The 17,603-nt window shown below is 26.5% G+C and overlaps 1 protein-coding gene across 1 annotated transcript; it reads left to right on the top strand.

The window, feature by feature from the left end:
• The first annotated feature begins 1,391 nt into the window (after positions 1-1,391).
• On the top strand, positions 1,392-16,175 carry LOC135922395 (uncharacterized). The gene is made up of 8 exons (XM_065456779.1): positions 1,392-1,456; positions 1,547-1,615; positions 10,007-10,662; positions 11,523-11,605; positions 11,743-11,820; positions 12,396-12,857; positions 13,372-13,677; positions 14,539-16,175. Exons 3-8 carry the CDS (start codon positions 10,326-10,328, stop codon positions 14,875-14,877), a joined length of 1,605 nt encoding a protein of 534 aa, XP_065312851.1. The 5' UTR covers positions 1,392-1,456; positions 1,547-1,615; positions 10,007-10,325; the 3' UTR covers positions 14,878-16,175.
• Positions 16,176-17,603: the final 1,428 nt, after the last annotated feature.

The raw sequence follows: 17,603 nt of genomic DNA, 5'->3' as shown, positions 1-17,603 counted from the left end.
TAAAATTTGTATAAACATTATTTATTCGTTTAAACTTAGGTTCAGGTTTTCTCCACATGCAGTGTCTACAATATAGGATTTTCACTGGATGCAAACCCCCCTCAAAAACCTATGCCTACCCCCTAAAAAATTTAGCTGTCTTTGCCGGCTATGTTTCCACATTATTAATGAGACCTATTTATAATGGTACTCCCTTCATAAATTTTAAAAAGAATTATTTAAATTATTTTAGACCTATACCAACTATCAAAATATTCTGGATATAAAAGAATTATTTTTCAGATCATGAATTCAATTAAAAGTTCCATTATTTACAATGAATGCATTAATTTAGTATATTGTTTGGCATGAGTATGCGTTTGCTGAGAATATCTAATCATTTTAAATGTAGCATAAAGTCTTATTTGAAAAATAAAAGTCTATGATTGTTTGTAATATAAAGATTTGGTCGATGTTCAACAATATCAATGTATTATAATAGGTCTACAATAAAAGTATTAATTTTTGCAGCAATATATTGCTCTATTTTAAAAAATTCAAATTTAATAGATAACCCCCCAAATAAATTTATCCTACTCCATTAAAGGCGTCTACCACTTATCCGCTTAAAAAAATTGGATGCAAACTATTCCTACACTCCCGCCTAAATAGACTGTCCCACCATAATTATTAAACCGTGTGTTCTCTCGGATGATATATATAAAAATGAAATAGAGAATATATTTAGATATGTTCTATAAATGGAGAGTTATTAATTAAAGAAATAAAATCCATTTATTTTTCTTGAACGTTCATATAATGCAATAACTTTTTATGCTGAGATTTGGATTTAATAATTTAAATATGGATCAATGAATGAGATTAGTTGGGTTGGCTAATATTACCACAATTTTTTAAAACACCTAAAATATTAAATAGATAATTTTTTTTCTAAAAGATGAAATTGTGTGTGTGTGAGGAATTATTTTTTTCAATTTGCTAAAAATAAACTTAAGAAAATGTGAGGTGTGACTGTGAGAAAACGTGAATGAGTCAGAAATTAGACATGAAATCGGAGAATAACTCCTGAATCATGAGATTGGGTAATTTTGTCGCGACCTACCTGGGACATCAAGCTGAAGATAGGCTTGTTATGGAGTAAACAATAGGAAATAGGGGAAAATCTAAGCTTGTTGCCTCCTAGTCCTACTTTTTCTATATGCTAATTTATGTTAAATTTTTTAAATTAATTTATTATGATAAAGAATGAATTTAAAAAAATTAAGCCATAATAAATATTTTTGTTGGATTTGTTGGATTAATTTAACTATAGAAACATTTTTTTCTTCCTTTTCATGATATATTTCAACCTATCTACCTAAGGTGATCAAAAATATTCCTCTCAAATTTAAAAACCCAATTTGCATCAATACAGAAAAGCTCGACCTTTTAAAGATTATTCAAAATTAATTAATAAGTATAACTAACATAATACTAATAAAATATTTATTTATATATTATTTATATTAATAATTATAATTAGAGGTAATATAAATATATTATTCAGGGTGTCAGATTCAGATAGCGATACATATTATTCAACAAAATCTTCATTAGATACTATAGAAAATGAGCTGTAAGTAACTTTTATCTGTATCTATTTGATGCTTTAATTATTTTTATTTAATGTTACTGTGCAATAATGCTTTATAATTTCATTAATTTTTGTGACTAGTTTAATTTCCAAATTATTATGTATCATAGTTTTTCATCAAAATATATTTTTTTATAATTAGCCATATTTTATGAAAATAACATTACTTTAGTTTAGAACTAGAGTGAAATTATTTTTTGTTATGTTTGAATTTATAATGAATATTAATTTTTTTTTAAATTTATCAACTCTAATACTATTTTCATATTAACTGTGATTTATTATTGATTCCACAATTATGTTTCATTTGATATATATATAGTATTAGATAAATTTGTTGCTTTGGAATTTTTTTAAAAATAAGAATTTACAAATTTTTCACATATATAATATACATCTTTTCTATTATTTAGCCAATTAAATTATGTAAAGGATCTTGATACTAAGTAATAATACACATTTAAAGACCCTTTTTAATTAATATTTTATTTTATCACTATATAGGATTATTTATTATATGTATTTTTACAAGGGATCCAAACCCTTATGTTATATGATTTAGTTTAATCTAGATATTAACATTTTTAAAACATATGATTCAATTCAGTTATTTTCTAGTTTGCTATAATGATTTGTTTCAGTTCATTTTCATTATTACTGTTAATTTAAATTTTTAAAAAATAGTGTAATCATGGTAGAGTCTTGTAATTTTATCTGAAGCCAGACTTTAGCCTTAAAAGAATTGCTCTAAAATAAAATGACAATTATATTTTTTCTGTGATTATGTCAAATCAATTAGTTATTTTTATTTATCTTATTTATAAAAATGTGCTGAAATTTAAAATTTATAATGTTGAGGCCTATTTAAAAAAATAAATAATGAAAACATTTGGGTATTACCTCCACACATAGAAATTATATTTTTGATAATTTTAATTAGAACTTTTTTAATAATATAGTTTTTTTTAACCACATAAGGTTCTCTTTCAGTATTAATTTGATGAAAGGAAAACACTAACATTTTCTAGAATTATGTTTTTGGCCATGTTTTTATCTTTATATTTAAAATAGCTTATTTATTTTTTATCATTTAAGTTTTGAAAGCTTTTCAATTTAATTTTTTGAAGTTTTGGACAAAGTATAAAGAATTATATTTAAAGAAAATTTAAAAAAAAACTTATTCATATTGATTTTAAAAATATTGAACTGAATATAACAATTTGGTTTTTTTTTAGAGATAGATTTTACATACTGTTAGTTCCAGGAATATAATGGTTTATATGGATCCTTGCTTTTTATGTTTAGATACATATTTTAATTTTTAAATGTCATAAGCATAGGAATATTAGAGACATATAAACGTTATAATATATCTACAAATATAAAATTTATGACAAAAATAAAATGTTATTTATATAGAAACAAGAATAATTATATTCAGTTTTTCTTTTAGAATACTATACAACAACATTTAAAATATCTTCTAACAAGGAAACATAGAATGGAAATTTCTTGAATAGTGTCTGTTAAGTCACCAAACTTTGGCTAACATCAAAATGAGTTAGTCAGCTTTGGGAGAAATTTTGGAACAAAAGGTTCACAATCATTACATTGCTTTCTAGGAACTGTTCTTGAACACTGAGAAAGAACTGTTTTTTTTTGCAAAATCAATATAATATAATAGGTTAAAAATTGCAATGGATAATTCGAACTCAAATTTATGTTCACAACAACAAATCATAAATATTAATCTTTTAGATATTATATTGATACTTAGCTAGATGTAATATAAAATCATGAACATAAAGGCCTAGGACAAAAAGGCACTAGGCAAAAATATCCAGGAATATACACCAGACAAAAATACCCAATTTTAGAAGAAAAAATTAAAGGCTTGAAGAGGCGAGTTTTTGGCTTTTCACTCGGGCCATTTCTCTCCGATGGTGATTATTTGTATAATCAAATTCGATTTTTTTAAAAAAAGAGAAATAGCCTTCAAGAACGATTCGAAACCTGTAACGGGACCGGAAGGGAACAAGAATGAAATAACTTGTTCCCGGTCCCTGCTTTAAACACATTAATTTCATCATTACTTACAGTTACAAAAAAATATAATTGATTAATGGTTTTTAAAATATTTAGTCACAAAATTCTGAATTAACCATTTTAAGGCGTTGTGAATAGATAATTCTAATAAAACTATTCCGCCCCTTCAACCATTTTTTATCGTATAAAAAATATTTTTTTGTAATCGTATAATTTTATTTATTTTTTTAAGTTCACGTTATAAAAAAAATTCTTTCTTTTCAAGTTTTTTTTTGTCGCTTATAATTTAAAAATTCATTATTCAAATTGAGTTGAAATAAGATACTTTTTTTCTTGTTTTTGTTTACTTAATTTTTTTATGTAGGTGTCACTTTTTTTCTTCAAAATATCGCATATCAAAAATAATTTAGTTAAGATTTTTTATGCTTGCATGTGCAGTGAAAGAAAAGAATAAAAGTAAATATGCTGTGTACATAATGGAATAGAAAAAAAAATTGCTTTTGCTCCATTTTATAAACAACAAAATACCACAAGTTTTTTTGATTGTTTACATTTTAAAGATTTATGAAATAAAAAATGACATGGTTTTTTTAATTATATTAATATTCTGCCATATGTTTTTTCTTTTTGCCCATCGTCTCGTCTATCTTTTCTTTTCAAAATATATGAATACGCGTTTTTTTTGTAATAAAAATTGAAATTCCCTATATCACCTACTGATAAATAAAATATATTATTAATATGCATCAAAAGTAAGTTTATTTATTATTGATTTTAAAAATATTGTGAAAATTATTATTTTTTAATTGTTGATATTGAATATTTATACAAACTACAATATTCGCTAATCGATAAAATCTTATAGTTGAGCTTTTATATCGTTCGATTAAATAAACAGTTTCTTTTAGAGTTTGAAATGCTCTTCAAAGTAAAAAATCATCTTTAAAAAAAGGGATTTTGATCTTTTAAAAAAAATTTAAATTCAGTGATTTTTAAAATAAGAGAGATTTTGATTTTTCAAAAAATCTTAAATATGGTTTTTTAGAGGCCTATTTTATATTGTGATATCCTATATAAACCAATCGGGGGTCAGCTATAATATTTCACAATGTTTCGATATTCCTATATTTAATGGCAAGTAGTCCTAAAGGACCACCCTTTCACTCCGGAGGCCCGGTTGTTGGTAACATCAATAAAATATAGGCCCGTAAAATATTAATGATTAGGTAGGAAATATTTACTATTCATTTTTATAGTATTATTTTGTAATAAATAGTATAAAATGGATAAAAATCATTAAATTATTGTTTCCCGCAATAATCCATATACAAGTTGTTTTTTTTAACCTTACCCTATGAGAAATTATATTTTTTAAATTTATTTTAGAGAATAAAAATACATATACTTTATAAAATGCCTTGTTTTTATTTTAAATCTTTTTTTTATAAAGTTTAAAAAAAAATCTTTTTTGGCATAAATGTCTTGGCTTTTTTAAATATTGACTTATTTGTACTAGTTAAAAAAAAGAAATTTTGGCAGTTTGAATTATCGAAAACATAGCATTAAAAAAGTTTGAGGTTTGATTTATAATAAATATCTAAATAAAATCGTAAATAGAATGTCTGGCAGACCCCACTTAACGCTTACCTCATTTTTTCTTTCTAGGGTTTTGATTAGTAATAAATGAAATAATTAGTATATTTGATTTCTCCTATAAGGATAAATTTTTATTGAAATCAAAGAAGGGTTTAAGAGGATCCTATTTAAAAATCGATACAACCCATAAATAAAACAATATTTTATTTCATAAAAATCATGAATCCATTTTCTTAATCTTAAACCAAATCTATGGCACAAAATAAACTAACTTTACCAGTTTTCGTAAATTATATTATGTACTGAAACGTGAACTATACACATGTGGTGTCTATAATTTATATTAACATTGAATTGAATACATGAACATACAAAACATTGTTAAACATAAACCTAAAATGATTGATAAATAATGAATGATAAATGAAACCATTATTTAAAAAATAAAAAAACGTGGTTTGAAATTGAAAATGCATATATTTTTTTATAAAGATTAATCTTTCTATTTCAAATCATAGTAAACATTATTTCAAAAAAGTTTTTAAAAAACCGAGAAAAGAGATGAAAATGAAAGAAATAATTTGAGAAACGAATTTGAGTCCCTCTCATAAACAATCTTTTTTTTTGAAAAAAATTTCCTTAGTGCGTCGTTGCATAAATTTAAAAAATCGCTAATGGGTTTGTGATTCGTTTATTATATTAAAATTTTAATATCGCTTTAATTAGTTGTCTGCGTTTTTATAGCAAACGCTAAATTTGTAAGAAGTGTTAAGGGAATTTTGACAATCATCGTTCTGTGTAGATTTGTCAAATACTATGTTGGAGAAATTCAAGATGTTTATTCATTATCAAAACCCCAAAATCGTCTTAATCGGACATGGATGTTCCAGACAATAATGCCCCAAGGAAAATGATAGGAAAGGGAATAAATTATTTAAAACAACGAAATTATTTTGGCTAAAAAATAATAGATAATTTATAAAAAATCTAATTTTATTTTTGATTAATTATTAGATTGAGATGCTATTACTAAGACCGTAAGGACATCTCTATTAGGGCTTCAGATAATAAATATCGAATCGAGGCCTATATTTATTGGTTTTTTTGGATAAAGCCCATATTTGTAAAAATCGATTCTATATTATTTGCTTTTAGCTATTTTATAAGTTAATATATTTTTTTTAAAACTTATTCTAAATTACAGAAAAATGAGGGTTTCTGGCCCAACTTTTTTCTGGAATAATTAGAACCGGCTTGGGATTTTCTTCAAAAATTTCTATATTATAATCTAATTGATGATAATAACATCTCTTGGGAAATGTGCCATGAATGGCCTTGCTTTTGTTTTTTTGAAAAATAGGTATTAAGATTTGGGTTTAACCAAACAAATTTTATATCAATGTATAGCCTAATTATTAATCACTTGTAAAAGACCTATGTTAATATTTCTACATTTTTTAGTTATATAAAAAATTAATTATTCACTAATTTAATTAGTATTAATATCCCAATTTATCATCATCTATTTAATGATAATATTATAAATTAATATCTTAATTATCTTTTTGCTAATCATTCTTAAGCTTGTTCATCATTTGAAATTTCACCAAATTGATTTGCACGAGCTTTCCATTTAAATATGAATGTGCGAATTGTGGCCAATCAATACATGGTCAGATAACCTCTCTAATGCGCCTTTATATGTCTATTAAATAAAACTTTTAAACTCTAATTTTTTGTGTGAATAATGCTAAATGCCTAAGGATAATATTTATAAAAAATATCAGTAATCTAAATTAGTAATTTTTTCACCAAACAAAAAAAATGTGTAAAGTGATTTTTTCAAAAAGAGGTACTAAAAACAGTTTATTTAATATATTTTTTTATTGGATTGCTCTATTCAATAAATGAACTTAGGTAAGGTACATAACATAAATATATACATTTTGACTAATTTTGAGAAAAATCGGTCCAATAGATAAAAAGTTAAAGTGTCGTGGCCAATCTTCAAACATGGCCATTTATGGCACATTTTCCCTTATCCTTATTTTCTCTAGTTTGAAACTCACCATAAAAAAATACATTCAAATTATTTAAACCAGACTGCCAATAAAAAATTGTTTTGATTGTGATAGATTTTCATTAAAAAAATTGGAGACTTTACCCCCAACCTCTCTTTTCTCTGACCTCCGGTCGGGTTAGAAAGAAAATTAATCCCTAGTTTGAAAAAAATACTAATTGCGGATTGATTTTCAAATATTTATAAAAAATATAGTGGGGATTTTTTCTTAAAGTTTTTAATAATGATTATTTTAGAGGGATCGAATTTCTTGATTTTTAAATTTCTTTTTTAGGCATAACACATGATCTTTTGGCAATCGGTCAGAAGTGTACTGAGCAAAAGGCACTGGACATAAATGCCCCCGGACAAAAAAATTAAATTTTTTTAATGTTAGGAAAAAGGGGAAAGTTTTTATTAATTTTTTCCTCGCATATTTCATTTTCATTCATATAACATTAACTTGAAAATGCGCTGCGCTATATGCATTTTTACACAAATTTTTATAAAAAACCTTCTATACAAATTTTTATAAAAAACCATCCACATAGGTGAAGTATACTGACTAAATGTATGGCTAAGCAAATCATGGCAAGGCCTATTGTGGGTTAGGGTTAATCTAAGCATAAAAGTAGTTTATGAGAAATACTTAATTTTATTAGATACTAAACCCATTACATTCGGTAATGTCTATCAGAATAAATTTTTTTTTATTAAAATGGAGGTATTTTTGTCCGGGTGTATTTATATTCATTGTTTTGGTCCAAGGTATTTTTGTTAAGTACATTTAATACAAACTAATAATATGTGGAAAGTTGTAGGCCTTAATACTTTTTTGAGTATTGATATTGGTAGTATGAGTCAATAGAAAAACCCATTTTAATGAAAATCAATTAGCTTTGATAAATGATTATTTACATATAATTTTTAAAGGTAACAAGAGGCGAAAGTTAGAGATATGGACTAAGCATAGGACCTTGATTTGATTAAAAACAAGTTTTATAATGGTATAATGTTGAAATCCAGGAACTCCTACTATCTGGACGGGGGTCTGACACAAGATCTTCAATTGAAGGTGGGTAGGGAGTTTTTTGATTTTCGATGCCAAGTAACTTTCTCCAAAAGAAATGGAGTTGAAATTTCGAAGTTTTTGCAAATGCAAAAGTATTAGAAGAGGTAAATGGCTTAATCATATTATACGATGCCATGCGAATACTAAAATAGAAAAGGTTAGAAACTTTAAAAATACTTTTCTGATAATATATTTTCTAGTGTTGTTAAAGTAACTAGTACTTGAATACATCTTTTCAATTCGAAACCGGTGGGTAGCCCACCATTAATCACGTTGGGTAGTATAGAATAGAATAGTCATTTAAAGTGTAAAAGTGGCTATTAGTAATAGAGTTTTAACTAGTCATAAACAAATCACAATCACAGGAAATTCTTAATTGGGAAATGGAAATTGCGTAAATGAATAAGTGAAATGTCTTAGATGAAATATACATATGATTCTGATTGACATTTAGATTTAACAAAATAATATATAATTCTAGGCCGAGTCCGAGAAAAAGGTTTTCAGTCCGACTCGGACGCCCGTGCATGGCTCTGATCACCGATAATCAACTGATTCTATTTTTAATATCACCCGATTCAATTTTATAGTCATAGTGGGCAAAAATATCTACAAATAACCCATAAATATATCAATAAAATAAATATATAGCACAACTATGGGTTATTACTGCGCAATTAATTTAACGTGATCAGCGTGTAACCTATATTCTTAATAATATGAATGATCACCTATCTGATCCTATAATTAAATAATATGTCTAGCATTAATTAAATTTAGACTTAAAATTCATGATAACAGGGGGTTTTTATTCTGATTACCTCTAAAGCCTTATATTGGCTAGGGTGATTGGGTGAAATGGCTGACTTTCATTATTAAATATTTTTCGTTAGTATTTCATTTAGAACAAACGTATGGCAATATAGGCCGGATGTTTATTAAAGTTATGAATGTTATATTTTCTTTTTTTATCAAGGATACAATGTCCGGTAAATTTATGTTCGAGATTCAAACAGGATTCAATTTAATACTAAAGTTTTTTATTGTTATGATTTATATGATAAGGACCTATTGTTTAGATTTTCTTTTGGAATATTCGGAATCTTAAATTTTTAAAATATTTATAATTTTAAATCTGCCAATCAAATGATCACAATATAGTAAATAATGTTTATAAATTCTTATCTATTAACCATAATATCCTTATTGGTTTTTTTTGCGTTCAATTTTTTTTTAAAATTCTCATCTAAGATCCTTTTATTATACAAAATTGCGGTTGTACGTGATACATGAACAAAAACCATATGCGAGCAATTTAATCTCCTACATTTTACGAGTATTATATATAATGTTTTTTCTTGGATTTATTTCTATTTAATTATTTAATTCTAGATAAGGTTATATTTAAAAATGATCTATTTTCCAGACCTTTTATGGCATTATATAAAAAAATTATGGCATGAATTTTTATACATTATTTCCTAATACATTGTTACTTATTTGAGTTCGTTCGGTTGTTATTTTTACAATAATCTAGTTGATAATATTATTAAAAAAAAATTAAGTTACCTATATTAAAAAATATTCATAAAATTTGTAGATCTATATTCGTGAATCAAACTTCTCACCCAGCAGGCCAAAATGGAAACCTCAACACTCTCATACCCGATAATTCCCTATCCCCTCCCATCAACCCCCTGAAAATTTCCAATTTTTTCCCTGATTACAATTACACGAATCATTCACTGAACCATCATATTAATCAAACCGATTTCATCGAAAAAATTGATTTACCAAAGCTGAAAGACAACATACTTACCAGCGCGAAAGAAAACAACATTACCTACGGTAAAGTTATCACCGATTCGGTCGACAATATAATTGATTTCGTTGAAAAAACAAATAACCAGATCGGCCACATGGTGGGTAACAACCCCGTAAAGTCGCCGAAAAAGTTTGTCATGTCTCTCACGGCCAATTCTAGCCCAGGAGTAACCCACAATGTAGCATTGTCGAAACGTTTTGTTACTCACAGGGTAGCCTCAGTACCGATGGTTTCGGATATCTCTACCCTAACGCGCACCAAATATATAAAAGCTAAGACCCGTTACCCCATCTTGATTGGGCTGCCTTTTAATGCCACCGAGAACGTCATCAAAATCTTTCTCAAATCGTTCGTCAAACCAATCTTTAAGAAGATATTCTTAGACTCTACTGGAGAAAAATTTGACAAAAATGGTTTTTTGGGAAGTTCGGGTGCGTGTTATTTTTTTTATAAATTCTAATTATATTGATTTGGAATTTTGAAAAAAACTTTTGAAATATTATCATAAAATACTTAAGAAACATCTCTTTATCATTGATATCGTTTATTCATGATCTTTTCATTACGATTATCATAAATAGAAGTTGTTTTATATTTGATGGTGAATCATAAATTATGCCTATTTCTTAATAGGTTGATCCTAGCATTTTTAACAAGGAGATACATATACTATGTTTTGTCTGAAATTTTAAAGATAGGTATTTTACACATACTAGAATATATTTCAAAATCTTTATTTTGTTAATTTTAAATTATTTAGCGCGTTTTTTAAATTTGGAAAGTTTAACTTTGCTGGAATATATTCCAAAAATAAATTTCATACAATTATTATTAAATATTAATATCACATTTCCGCTTACATATATATTTGGCACGCAAACCCAGGACGACTCAAAGAATGATATTATTTTACAAATCTGGGCTCGGCTGATTCCTAAATATCAAAAATATATTTCGTAAACTTTCGAAACTTTAACAAAAGAAGAATAAGCTATTTTTAATATATAAATAAAATAAACATAATTCTAGAAAATTTCAAATTTTTTTTTATTTTTCCGAATTTTTAAGCCAGGTTTAGGACACAGTCTTAAAACAATTTACGAAATTTTATAAAATTTCGGGCTATAAGATGATCATAATAAAAATCCCGGACTTGCCTGAAAACAAAAAAGAATTTTAAGGCCAGGCCGGAAATTTTGACCTCTACGGGACTCGATAACAATGCCTCCGGTTTCGTCATGCATTAAAACGCCATTTCTATATATTTATCATTATTATAATTCATGTTTAGCTGATTACCTAAACTCCTTCGCAATGTCGAAGATGAATTTGCTCGAAAAAGAAATCCCGCTTCTCTTTGAGCCCTCTGATAAGGTTCGAGCATTACTGTTTTCATAACTTACATAAATTTAATTTTATGTAAATTAGTATTTTTTTAAAAAATTATTAAACATTATATACATTATGTACATATGATCATTTTTTTAAACATGATTTATTTTTAAAAAAAGGTACTGGAAGGTCTCAGGCCCATATACACCATAACAATAAAACCATTCGTCCTTTTGACCATGTTTGCAATCAATGTGGTAATCGATTATTTTATTTAAATTTATCAATTTACTTATCTTATTAATATATTTTATGAATATGATTTAACATATCTAATTAATATGATTTAAAAGACGATTAATTTTATGATAAAAATAATATAAAAAAATGTAGGCTGAAGTATACATCATCCTAATTTAAAATTGAGTTTCAGATAATTTAGCCCTTTTTATATATGGGCCTTTATCAATTACATCATATAATGAAAAAGAAATATAAGCTAGGATCTTCCTATTGGAATGATAACCTTTGGGTCGCACTCCATATTCCATAAATTTTGTTGGAAGGTTTTAGGCTGCTTTTTGTGTCTTTTTTGTTCAGTATACATTTTTCTAAAATAATTTTGGTTTTACACAATTGAAAATTAAATTTTTTATCGTTTAAATGACATATCATGTATAGCATTTTTTAGGGAGGGGTGTTAACAGCACTACCTTAAATGATTTTCAAAAATTCCCAAATTTGCTAGCGGGGGGGGGGAGAATTTTCCTTCTCTTATGTTCATGATAATCTTATATTTATAATGCCCATTTTGAACTCTTTTTTTAAACAGATATTAAGCATAATGAACGGTACCTTCAGTACCGCGAATAAAGGTAAAGAAAAAGCCAAGGCCCAACTCGGGGAAGCTTTTGACACCTATTTAGACGGCCTAGACTACTTTTTCTTCAATACCCCTCCTGGGAGGTATTTTGTCAAGATACTTTACCTTTTTTCCAACACTTACCTGCCAACATCTCCCAAACAATCATCGACTCCAACCTCTGGGATATCCAACAAAATTCATGTCAATGAGAACGCCGTTATAAACAATTTTTTTGATACAGTGAAGCCCGACAAGCTGGAAGAAAAGGGGCAAGAAAAATTGGACATCAAATTGGGAAACAAAAAAAGAGTGTTAAGACCGTACCCCATTAATCCTGCTGCCCCAAATATTAGTAGCGAGTCGGAATCCGTTTTAAAAAAGATTATGAATGCTTCTGCATCTTTCAACGAACGCAAAAAGAGTCCTAGGGTTTATTATATATATACTGATATTTTTGTATTGATTAAACGATGGGGGTAAAACAACTTATTACATAATATTTATTCAAGTAGTTTTTAGAGCTATTATTTTGTTTGTGTTTTATTAAAAACAATAATTTATTTTGAATTTTATTCATTATCACATCTTCGAAAATGTATTTTATCCTGAATCTATAAATATTTTTATAACGACAAAGTTTTTAAGTTGAAACATTTAAAAATAATTTTATGTAAAATTTGTTTATTAATTAAAAAAAAATCGGTCAATAGTTTGTTTGTTAGAAATATAATTTGCTCGCTTGGATTTGTAACCCATTTGAATGATAAATTATTCCTCTAGAATTTTTTGTTGATTTTATGACTATCTTTCTCTTGTCATGAACATAGTGCTGATCTTATGCAGAATTTTGCTTGCATAATTATTCTTTTTCTTCACATCGCTTATTACATTAAACACACCTTTCTCCAACTTTCATCGTTAAAATAATATATATTTTAAACAGGCAAAACTTGAAAATTTGGTGCTAGAGGTCGATTCGGTTCAACCTAAACCGATTGATAGTGTCCTCTACTTGATTCTGACCCTCAAGAATAGGCTTAATTTCGTATTCGTCAAAGCCCTTAGATTAGTGGATAAAAAGACGGGGTTAATTTCTTTTTCGAAGCTCTTTAACAAGAATTGGGAAGTTTTCAAGACCGATTTAAGGGCAAAAATCTCTAGGTCTCCCCAGGACGTGGAGGATTATTTTTGGAATCTCACAAAGTTTTCTTCCGAGATTAAGTTTCCTGGATTTTCCTACTTTTTATTGGTTAGAGATGTGGCATTTAATTTATATGTGTACTGATATATCGTTATTCGATTAATTATTATAATCTTAAAATTTCCTCATTTTAAACCAAATTTAGATAGAATTTAGTCTTTTTTATTTAGAAATAGAAATAATTTCACATTCTTGCGTTTAATATTTTTATAAATTAGAGACCTATATACCCGAACCGAAACGAACCTTAAAATATAGTTTTAAAAATCCGGCCTAAAATTAATAATTTCAACTGAATTTTTAAAAATTTACCATAAAAGATGACCAGTTAAAAAATCAAATGAAACTGATGGATCATTAACATTCATTCATTCGCTTCTCGTATTTACAATTTCCTACTTATTAAATTAAAATAATTCAAATTTAAAAAATCAGACCAGGTTTATAATATTATCCTTTGCTTAAAAATTTTCTCACTAAAGTAAATCTAAAACGTCCAATAGATAATTCCTATAAATTCTGATGGTGCTATAAATTTTTACCCAAATTTTAAAGTAATAAAAATGTTGTTTATATTGTGAAGTTGCCTTAATTTTCAAGAGATTAGGCAAGTATTACTGTATACTATATAAAATAATTCTTGATTATGATGGTATTTAATGTCATCTTAAAACTGTGTCTTATAAAATCACCATGTGACTGAGATTTCCTAACTAGTTGATTATTTACTGGTCATTATCGAGCAGCAAATTTGTCTGCATAAAATTTTTTATTCAATCTTAAATTGTTTTGTTGTATTTATATAATATCTTGAAATTATAAGTTTTTAATTTTCGTAATATAATCTAATCCTATTCTTGTTTTTGCTTTATTATATTATAAAATTTTGTTTATTTTTTTTCTCAAAAGTCGATTCATTCCCGCACTTACCTAGCCTGCGAAAGACTATTTAGCCGCTATATCCTGTTTCTGGGTTATTTGGCCTTAGCTATCCTGCCTACTACTTGGAGTGCATCCTTCATACTTTTGCAAGAGAGGGCCTTAATACTGAGACAACAAGTGTCCGATAAACGGGGTGGGTTTTTTGTCAAGCTAGAAACTGCTACTAAAGGACTTATGAGACTCCTGTTGCTAACTTTTACAGCCCCGATTCCCGAACAAAACGGGTCTAATAATACCGGAAATGCCGCAAGATTCAGAGCTATCACTGGGCTGGGAACTGAAAGCCTTGCGGACAAAGTGGCCTAAAGGAAATGAATATCTTATCACTTTTACGTTGTTTTTTTTTCGTTAAGCAACGACTTTTATTTTGAAAATAATTTTTTATCTTATTCTTTTCTTCTTCCCCCTCCCTCCACTCATCTTTATCATTGTATTGAAAATAATACTTTCTTTGGTAATATTACTAAATAACTATCAATTTATAAAACGATTAAGAGGAATAAGATTCGAAAATAACGCAATATTAGTATTTTAAACTATTTTTTTTGAAACTATATAATTAATTATTTATAGTTTTAATTGATTACATTTACAAATTTTAATTCGTTTAAAAAATATTATTAAATTTTATTGCTCACTTTTTGTTGTATATTATAACTACGTCTACAGGAACTGATCTTTTTTTTATATTTAGATTTTTCAAAACAATTAAAAAAATAATTTATATGACACAATAGCCCACTTTTGGATTTAGAAGTTATGTAACCTTTTTTCGAAATTTTTTTATTTCTAATAATGTAATATGTTGCAAATGTTTGATTGTAATTTCTTATTATACATTTTTTTAAAGCCTATTTTTTGTCATTATATTTAAACATTTAATTAACGGTCTTGAAATTGAGCAATGATTTTTATAACTAATGATTTAGATTATAAGGGATTTTATCTGTTTGAATTCAAGAAGTAAATGGTTCAGATCTTGTAGGGATTTTTGGAATTCTATGGTTATGTGATTAATATTAATTTGTCAATCTCCTTTGTATTTCTGATTTTATAAATATAGTTTTATTGACTAAAATATAAAGCTTACATGAATCATGAATTTTGAAAATTTAATTAAAATTTAAGGTTGTACTTGTAAATCATCGACAGATATTAGATCTGCTTAGAATTCAATCGTGAACTATATTTTAAAACTTACTTTTGCTCTACAATAAATTGTAATCTTTTAAACATTATATTTCTAACTAATTTTTTTGATAGTATTAACATTATAAAATATATTTTCACAATTTAATATGTATAAATTATATTTATTTTTATACCAACATTATATTATAACCTATGCATTATCCTATAATTTTGATAGTAGATTTTATTTGAAAGTAATATAAGTTTTTATAGAATTAATATTCATTTATATAATGTACGATAAAACTTTATCCTAAAAAAAATTCAGTTATATTATAAAAATGACATATCATTTTTGGTTTTATTAATATCTCAATACATTTATATATATCATATATATATGTCATACAATCATTTTTAATTGATTTTCATAGAAAATTAAAATTATTAAATAAAACTATTAATAAAATAAATTTCGGTATATTCATACTCTCATTCCCGTTTACTTTTATAATAAGCAATCAGATTAAATACTCGTCCGGAGACAAAATTACAAAAGATGACTTAAAATCATTTTTCCAGACCAGGGTATATAGGCAGGTGTCATCAGTCTTGTGATTTAAGGGTTAATTTCCTCTTATTACCATCTTCATCATTTTCACAGCGAAAATCTTCAAGATATCCAAAAAATAACCGTACCAATATGGCAAGTGCAGCCTCTGGGCAATTAGACAATCTTTTTTAATTACTTAATAAAATTCTTAATTTTAAGCAAAAATCTCGTCCCAAATTTGCGGAAAAGGGAGGGGATGCTATTAATGTAAAATATTAGTAGGAAGCAGGCAAAAATTAGATGCGAATTTTTGTTTTTGAGGCAAATTTTTATTAATTTAATAGTTTATATCGAAGCATTTCATATAAAATACCAAATAGGTATTTAGAAATATATAAAATTAATTATATTATTATAACATAATGCATAAATCGTATGGAAATAAACTGCATTATTTGCCGTAGCGAACCTTTTTTAATAATATCAACTCCACGCTACCTTGATTGGTTATCATTTGCACACTTGTGAATTGCCACTTTTTAATATATAAAGAATTCCATTTAACTGGAAATATGTTTATAAAACATGCAAATCCGTCATAATGGCATTCATAAGGTGGAAGCCGCGCTCAAGCGGAATTGTATTAATACAATTTTGAAACTTTCAAATTACGAGGGCATTTATTGCCTTCATTATTATCTATATTCCTTCATCTCATTTATTATGAGATCCAAATTAAGCCTCAGCCGGTAACAAATTTATCTATTTTTTGTTCCCCATAAATGCGAGGGTCTGCTAGCCAGTTATCCTTTTCCAAATATTCCATATCTGATAAGATATCCAAAACTAAAATTTAATATAATATTTTTGATTATTATAATTATCGGTATTATCATCCATAAACCTATTTTGCATATTGTCTATTAAGACAGTAATAATATTTTCGTTGATATCAGATTGCCTTCTCTTTTCCTTTAGCTTCTTATATTTTTATATGTTTTTAAATATTTCGGTTTAATAAAGAAAATTGATTTAAGTAAAATGGAAATAATCTAATTCTCAAATGAAAATATTAAATCAACATTCATTTAGAAATTATATAATATTTGGAATCTATCAGTCATATCCTTAAAAGATGAACAGGAATCGTTCTCTTTATTGATTTTTCAAAGTTAGGTAAATTGATGTTCTTATCTGAAGTTTTAAAGACAGATTGGATAATTCAAATAGAAGATTAGGGCGAGATTTGAAAAGAATTCGCCATTTTCTAACCGGGTGGGCAGCCCGTTAATTTTGCATTGTTGATAGAATTTTTGAAATGCGAATACAGGGCCCTATAGTTATTCCA

Source organism: Gordionus sp. m RMFG-2023, chromosome 1, assembly GCF_954871325.1.
Source record: "Gordionus sp. m RMFG-2023 chromosome 1, tfGorSpeb1-WG-v2, whole genome shotgun sequence".
Taxonomy (NCBI): Eukaryota; Metazoa; Nematomorpha; class Gordioida; order Chordodea; family Parachordodidae; genus Gordionus; species Gordionus sp. m RMFG-2023.
Note: the sequence above shows the minus strand (reverse complement) of the source record. Positions and strands in the feature narration are given on the sequence as shown.